The sequence below is a fragment of the Silurus meridionalis genome, chromosome 17 (genome assembly GCF_014805685.1).
Source record: "Silurus meridionalis isolate SWU-2019-XX chromosome 17, ASM1480568v1, whole genome shotgun sequence".
In the NCBI taxonomy this organism is placed as follows: Eukaryota; Metazoa; Chordata; class Actinopteri; order Siluriformes; family Siluridae; genus Silurus; species Silurus meridionalis.
This window is the reverse complement of record NC_060900.1, coordinates 170,601-178,100: the sequence shown is the minus strand read 5'-3', so window position 1 is coordinate 178,100 and position 7,500 is coordinate 170,601. Positions and strand designations below refer to the sequence as shown.

The 7,500-nt window shown below is 42.1% G+C and overlaps 3 protein-coding genes across 6 annotated transcripts in view; 1 reads left to right on the top strand and 2 right to left on the bottom strand.

Moving 5' to 3' along the window:
• LOC124399903 (ribonuclease inhibitor-like) overlaps window positions 1-2,501 on the bottom strand; it is a 17,387-nt gene extending 14,886 nt beyond the window's left edge. For 2 of the 3 annotated variants that reach the window (XM_046871213.1, XM_046871216.1), the window contains exons 1-2: window positions 2,437-2,501; window positions 2,279-2,326 (exon numbers count right to left, since the gene is read on the bottom strand). In XM_046871213.1, coding sequence (XP_046727169.1) covers window positions 2,279-2,307 — 29 coding nt within the window. In that variant the 5' untranslated portion in view covers window positions 2,308-2,326; window positions 2,437-2,501. The remainder of the gene's footprint in view (window positions 1-2,278; window positions 2,327-2,436) is intronic. The other variant, XM_046871215.1, reaches the window with a different exon arrangement.
• Window positions 2,502-3,354: 853 nt separating this feature from the next.
• Window positions 3,355-6,110, top strand: htr1aa (5-hydroxytryptamine (serotonin) receptor 1A a). Its single transcript, XM_046871128.1, is given in 2 exon segments — window positions 3,355-4,519; window positions 4,521-6,110. Coding segments are annotated over 2 exon segments (1,143 nt in total). The 5' UTR covers window positions 3,355-4,334; the 3' UTR covers window positions 5,479-6,110.
• Window positions 6,111-6,240: 130 nt separating this feature from the next.
• ipo11 (importin 11) overlaps window positions 6,241-7,500 on the bottom strand; it is a 46,882-nt gene continuing 45,622 nt past the window's right edge. For both annotated transcript variants that reach the window (XM_046871127.1, XM_046871126.1), the window contains one exon: window positions 6,241-6,619. In XM_046871127.1, the coding sequence (XP_046727083.1) occupies window positions 6,455-6,619 (165 nt within the window). In that variant the 3' untranslated portion in view covers window positions 6,241-6,454. The remainder of the gene's footprint in view (window positions 6,620-7,500) is intronic.

Sequence of the window (7,500 nt, the reverse complement as noted above, 5' to 3'; positions counted from 1 at the left end):
GCCAGGAATCCAATACTCCTCTGATGTGAAACTTCTCAACCTTAACAGAAGATGAGATACTGCAAGTCATCCAATCTTGCAATCCCATCACTGGTGCTCTGGATCCAATCCCTTCAACTATGCTTCAGACCATCACACAAGATCTCCTGCCCTTCTTCTTCACAATCATCAATGGGTCCTTTACATCTGGCTATGTGCCCACTACCTTCAAGCAAGCAAGGGTCATTCCCATCTTAAAGAAACCTGCTCTGGACCCATCAGACATCAACAACTACAGACCGGTATCACTTCTCTCCTTTCTTTCTGAATCTCTGGAACGCACTGTTTTTAACCAACTGTCTGTCTATCTCTCACAGAACAACCTCCATGAGCCGAACCAGTCTGGGTTTAAAGTGGCACATTCCACAGAGACGGCCCTTTTGGTTGTTTCTGAGAAACTGCATGCTGCTCGATCAGCCAAGCTGTCATCTGTCCTCATCCTCCTGGACCTTTCAGCAGCATTTGACACAGTCAACCACAAGACTCTCTTATCTACCCTCAGGAGCCTCGGTATCTACAAAACAGCATTAGAATGGTTTGCTTCCTACCTGGAAGGTCGCTCATACCAGGTAACATAGAGGAGATCCACATCTACCCCATGCAGACTCACCACTGGTGTCCCACAAGGCTCGGTACTTGGTCCCCTCCTTTTCTTCGTCTATACCCACTCCATTGGTAAAGTCGAATCCTCACATGGGTTTTCTTACCGCTGCTATGGTGATGACACTCAACTCATCTTTTCTTTCCCTCCATCAAATACCACAGCTTCCGCTCAGATCTCGGCATGCTTGACAGACATATCTTCATGGATGAGTGCTCACCAACTAAAACTCAACCCCAGCAAAACAGAACTGCTGGTCATCCCAGGTGATTCATCTCCAGGTCAAGATCTTTGAATAACACTTCATGGCTCTCTGCTCTCCCCTTTAGCCACTGCTCGTAACCTTGGTGTAACTATGGACAATGAACTGTCCTTCTTCCCACATGTTGCTAATGTTGCTCGTTCTTGTCGATTTCTTCTCTATAACATCCGAAGGATTCGACCATTTCTGTCCACAAAGGCTGCCCAGGTGCTTGTTCAGTCTCTTGTCATTTCAAGACTGGACTACTGCAGCTCTCTGCTAGCAGGTCTTCCCCTGAACGCTATTCATCCACTGCAAATGATCCAAAACGCAGCTGCACGACTTGTGTTCAATCTGCCCAAGTTCTCCCACCCCACCCCACTGCTGCTCCTTCACTGGCTTCCAGTAGCTGCACATATCAGATTCAAAACACTGATGATGCCTACAAGGCCAAAAATGGACCAGCACCATCTTACCTCAGTGACCTCATCACACCTCACACTGCACCACGCTGTCTGAGATCCTCCAGCACTGCTCGACTGGTACCACCTTCTCTCAGAATGAGAGGTAAGTATAGTTCAAGGTTCTTCTCTGTTCTGGCACTGAGGTGGTGAAATGAACTTCCCCTAGATGTCCCTGATTATCTTCAAGCGACAGGTGAAGACCTTCATTTTCCTGAAACACTTAAATGAGCCACTTTCCAGGTTGCTTTGTAGAATTCAAGAGTTATATTTATATTAAGTTTGTAATCTTGTGTACAGTGTAGTTTTATTCATTACTGGAGACTTGAAGCACTTTAGTACGTCGCTCTGGATAAGGGCGTCTACTAAATGTAGCAAATGTAAATGTAAATGTAAATTCCAACCCAAGACCACCCCAATCCGAGACTATTCCCACCTGAGACCATTCCAACCTAAGTCATCCCCAACCTGAGACCTCCCGACCTGCAACCACCTCAACCCAAGACCATTCCAAAATGAGACCACCCCAAGCTGAAACCACTCCAACCTGAGACCATCCTAACCCAAGACCACCCCAACCCAAGACCATTCCAACCCGAGACCTGTTCAAACTGAGACAGAAGGAAAATTGCTCAGATCAGAGCAGCTGGTGTTTATTTTAGAAGATGAGCTTCGTTTATGACTGCAGAACAGGTTCATTATTTATTAATGGCAATGATAAGAAACTGGACTTTAGTCACAGATCTCGTCTTCTCTCTTATAAAATCCATATAAATGCTGTGGTCTTCCTGTAGTCACTACTTTGGGGTAACCGTGGACAATCAGTTGTCCTTTTCCTCACATGTTACATGTTACATGTTACATATGTTACATCCTACATAAACATCTCCTTGAAACACCTCAGCATTTACTCAAATCAACATAAACAGCGCTCACCTCTGGCCGTCCTTCATCACAGTGTCCATCACAACGGCCCGGAAACTGCTGCAACACACACTGTTATTATTATTATTATTATTATTATTATTATTGATCACCTGAATCACACTACAGATAATAAACTGTGATTTTAAACTGAATAAAACTCCACATACAACACATCTCTCTCTCTCTCTCTCGCTTCCTCTCTCTCGCTTCCTCTCTCTCACACAGATGACTTTCAGTTTTGTTCTCTCACTCTATTGTTTCCACAGAAATCAGGGTGGAGTCTGTGTTTTGTTGTTAAAGTGTATTACAGGAATAATAATAATAATAATAATAATAATAATAATTTAACTGTTGTATTTGTATTGAAGACCAAAATGGCCACAATAACAAAAATAAAACACAATAACAAAATAAACAGGAAACTGTAGTTTATGCTCATAAACACACACACACACACACACACACACACATAGGCATGCGCACACACAAACACAGCTTCCTGTAACAGCACATTTGTGTGTTATTTGTGGTAAAGTGCATTAATGTGCATTATTCCTTCACTGATTGAAGTCTGGCAGTGTTCAAGTTCAAGTCACGTTTATTTCTACTGCGATTTTCACAGTGAACATCGTCCCAAAGCAGCTTTACAGAATTACAGATGTTTATCTCTGATGAGCAGCATGGAGACTGTGGTGAAGGAAAAATTCCCTTATGTTCTGAGGAAGAAACCTTGAGAGGAACCAGACTCAAAAGCAGAACCTCATCCTCATTTGGGAGACATCAAGAGTGTGATTATAGTCTTTAAACACTACAGAACACTGGAGAGTGAGAACTAACATGAGAGTGTGTCTGAGCCCTGAACACTGTCAGAAAGACTGTTCCAAAGTTCAGGAGCTAAATGTGAGAATGTCCAATGCATTACAATAGTCCAGTCTGAAGGTCATGAACGCATGGACGAGCTTCTCTGCATCAGATATAGACAACACGTTTCTTAGCTTAGAAATATTTCTAAAGTGAAAGAAGACTGTTTTTGTAACATGGTTGATGTGATTTTTAAAAGACAAGTTGCTCTAAAATAACTCGCAGGTCTTTTACTGTTGAACTAGTAGTTACAGAACATCCGTCTAAATGCAGGTTGAGATGCTGGAGCTTCTGTGTACTGGTTTTTGGGCCGATGAGCAAAATCTCCATCTTATTGGAATTTAATAGAAGAAAGTTATGAGTCATCCAGTCTTTTATTTCCTTAACACACTCAGTTATTCGAGCTAATAGAGTGTATCACCTGGTTTTGATGAGATATATGCTGCAGGGAAACACCTTGAGCTTTTTCACAAGAATGTTCACGAGATTCACGTTTGAAATATTTTAGAGCACTAATTGATTTCTGGTTGATTTGATGCCGTACACTCGCCTTTTTTAGTGACATTTGAGATGAGTGACATGTAGAGAAATTAATCTTCACAGAATCTCAACTTGTTTAACTTTTTTACATTCAACGACTTCTGTAATAAACTGATGGCGAGATGTTTTGGGGTTTAAACTAATCGGATCAGAACCAGTATATTTTGATCAACATGAAAATAAACAACGCAGGAAACAGAAATTGTACACAATCAATTTCATCAATGTACCAAAATATTTTCAAAATGCTTTTATGATTTACACAAATGACGACATGAAGTGGAGTTTGAATAAGTAGTTTTAAGAATTACGTTTCTGATCTGTGAAACGCTCCAAAACACCCGAGAAGAAATTCACAAACATCAGCATATTTACATACATACGCGTGTGCACGTGTGCGTGTGCGTGTGTGTGTGTGAAGGTTAAATGTGAAGTGTCTCAGAGTAAAAGATCTGCAATAATAATTTATGTAGTTGTTACACATGGAGGTGATGTACAGCACTGACACTGTGGGGTATAAAATCCTCCTCCTCCCGACTCAGCGCCTATAAATCACACACACACACACACACACACACACACACACACACACACACACACACACACACACACAGATTAGGGCTAAGAGAAAAAAGAGCATCAGTGTGTGAGCGCTCACACAGCAATGTGTCCACACACACACCGAGCAGGACGAGTGCAGGCGTGTGAATGCAGTGTGGAGAAGATGGAGGTGAATGTGAGCGTGAACATCACTGAGGGTCTCCAAGAGCTTCGCTTCTCTCTCAGCTCTCAGTTCGTCACCTCTGTTCTGCTCGGAGTTCTCTTCCTGTTTGCCATCGTGGGGAACACGTGTCATCGCCAGCATCGCACTGGAACGTTCGCTCCAGAATGTGGCTAATTACTTAATTGGCTCATTAGCGATAACGGATCTCATGGTGTCAGTTCTGGTTCTGCCCATGGCTGCTCTCTATCAGGTCCTGGACACGTGGACTTTGGGTCAGAAGATCTGTGACCTGTTCATTGCTCTGGATGTTTTGTGCTGCACATCTTCCATCCTTCACCTTTGTGCAATTGCACTGGATCGTTACTGGACCATCACTGACCCCATTGACTACGTCAACAAGCGAACCCCCAAACGTGCCGCCGTGCTCATCAGCCTCACGTGGACTGTTGGGTTCTCCATCTCCATTCCTCTCATGTTGGGATGGAGGAAAGTAGAGGATCGCTCCGAGCCCAACGCCTGCTCCATCAGCCAGGACCCCGTGTACACCGTGTACTCGACCTTCGGGGCGTTTTACCTCCCGCTCATCTTCATGCTCGTGCTTTACGGATGCATTTTGAGAGCTGCAAGATTTCACATCCGGAAAAATGCTGGGAAACGTTGCAGTGTGTGTGCGAGGATCCCGGAGTACGATCAACTCACAGTGAGCTTCAATGCCCATGGAGTCGCAGAATTTAGGAGCAAACTGATGGAAATGAGATCGGAGAACCACAAATGTCACGTCCTGCCACTGTCTAATGCTTCGCTGTCTCAGCACGAGCCCAGGAGGAGCACGGGGACCAAAAGAAAGACGCTGCTCGCCATCATCATAGGAACCTTCATCCTGTGCTGGCTGCGGTTCTTCACCGTGGTGCTCGTGCTGCCGTTCTGTAAGACACGATGCTCGATGCCCGACTGGCTCGTAGACGTCATCAACTGGCTCAGCTACTCCAACTCTCTCCTCAACCCAGTCATCTACACCTACTTCAACAAAGACTTTCAGAACACATTCAAAAAAATGTTAAAATATAAATGCGTCCAGCTGTAAGGCTCCGCCCCCATCAACTATCTGCCATTTTGAACTGATTAAAGGAATTGTGGGTAAGCAGATCTTCATCAGGCACGGTGAAGGTGTGAAGAAACCAAGCACTTAACTATTAAAAATAAATAAATGTGTGTGTTTATAAATGAACCTAAATAAATCCTGTAGCTGCAGAACTGCTCATTTCTTTTCAGTTAAATTAATATGAATAGATTATAAACATGGAAACTTGTGTAGCTTGAACACCTTCAGCATTGTGTACGTTTGTGTACTTTTTCTGTTGAAACTGTGAAGAGACGTGGAGAAGTGATTTTATAAACATGTTATAAGGTGAATAAATAGAACAATCTGCTTCTCGTCTCATTTCCTCACGGCTTCTTAAATGATATTTAATAAAAATGACATTTATTTCACAGACAAACTGTGACAATGTAAAAGTGCCAGTCTGAGGATCATGTGATCAAAACATCACAAAATTGTCTACATTCGGTATGATATCATACCTGCATTAAACTGTTAGTGTGTTCCATGTGTGTTTGAACTGAAATCGAAATATTCTAATTTCGGAAAAACTTCACAATAAATGTCTTTTACGTCCTGCTGATTGGCTGATTTCCAATTGTGAATAAAGCTCTCAGGACGTTACTGTACCTCCCCCCACTCCCCCTCCCCCCCCTCCTCACTGTACCTCCCCCACTGTTACTTAATCCAATAGTGAAAATAATTTAAATAATAATAATTTCTGCCTAAAAACACTCAAAATAAACATTTTCACAAAATGAAATGATTTTATTTCCCAAACAACAAATGTATTAACCTTTACAGAGAATAAGCAGAAAAATGAAGTAGGTGTGTTTGTGTGTGTGTGTGTGTGTGTGTGTGTGTGTGTGTGTGTTTGATTAATATTTGGCACAGTATGATGTTTGATGTTTTAGATATGTGTGTGTGTGTGCACGTGTGGTGATGTTTGCGGTTGCTATGGTTACAGTCGGTGGAGGAACTCCTGCAGCTGATGAACGATCTCTGTATCCACCGTCTCCATGAGCGACTGGAAGCTTTGATCTCCCATCAGCTCCTGCTGCAGCTTCAACTTCTCATACACACACTGCTGCAGAGACACCGAGTGTACAGGGTCCTCTAGAGCCAGCTGTGTATACACACACACACACACACACACACACACACACACACACACACACACACACACATATATATATATGTGTGTGTGTGTGTGTGTGTGTGTGTGTGTGTGTTTTTATATATGTGTGTGTGTGTGTGTGTTTTTATATATATATATATATATATATATATATATATATATATATATATATATATATAAATATATAAAAACACAACACACACACACACACACACACACACACACACACTCCAATCTGAGTCCCTGTGGAGTGAAAGTCATTGCTGACTCAGCACTAACACAGCTGAATGCAAATGAGATGCCAACATGCAGACAGAAACAACCCTCGCTAACAGACATTCCTCTTGGTTTACTCTTTGTGTGTGTTTGTGTGTGTGAGATATAATAAATCTTGTGTGTGTTTGTCTGTGTGAGATATAATAAATCTTGTGTGTGTTTGTGTGTGTGAGATATAATAAATCTTGTGTGTTTGTGTGTGAGATATAATAAATCTTGTGTGTGTTTGTGTGTGTGAGATATAATAAATCTTGTGTGTGTTTGTGTGTGTGAGATATAATAAATCTTGTGTTTGTGTGTGTGAGATATAATAAATCTTGTGTGTGTTTGTGTGTGTGAGATATAATAAGTCTTTTGTGTGTTTGTGTGTGTGAGATACACACAAACACGCGAGCATCGTCATGGAAACAAATCATCTGTGAAGTACTGATCGGCTCAGAATTTATTTTCGCAGCGAACACATTTCTGAATAATGACTTGACAATATTTTGGGGGCGGAGCTTAGTGATTAGCTCCAGTTTAATTTGTAAAAGGTTTTAATTGTGATGTGGGAAACGCAACATCTGTTCAGATTCAGAGCTGAAGACCTTTCA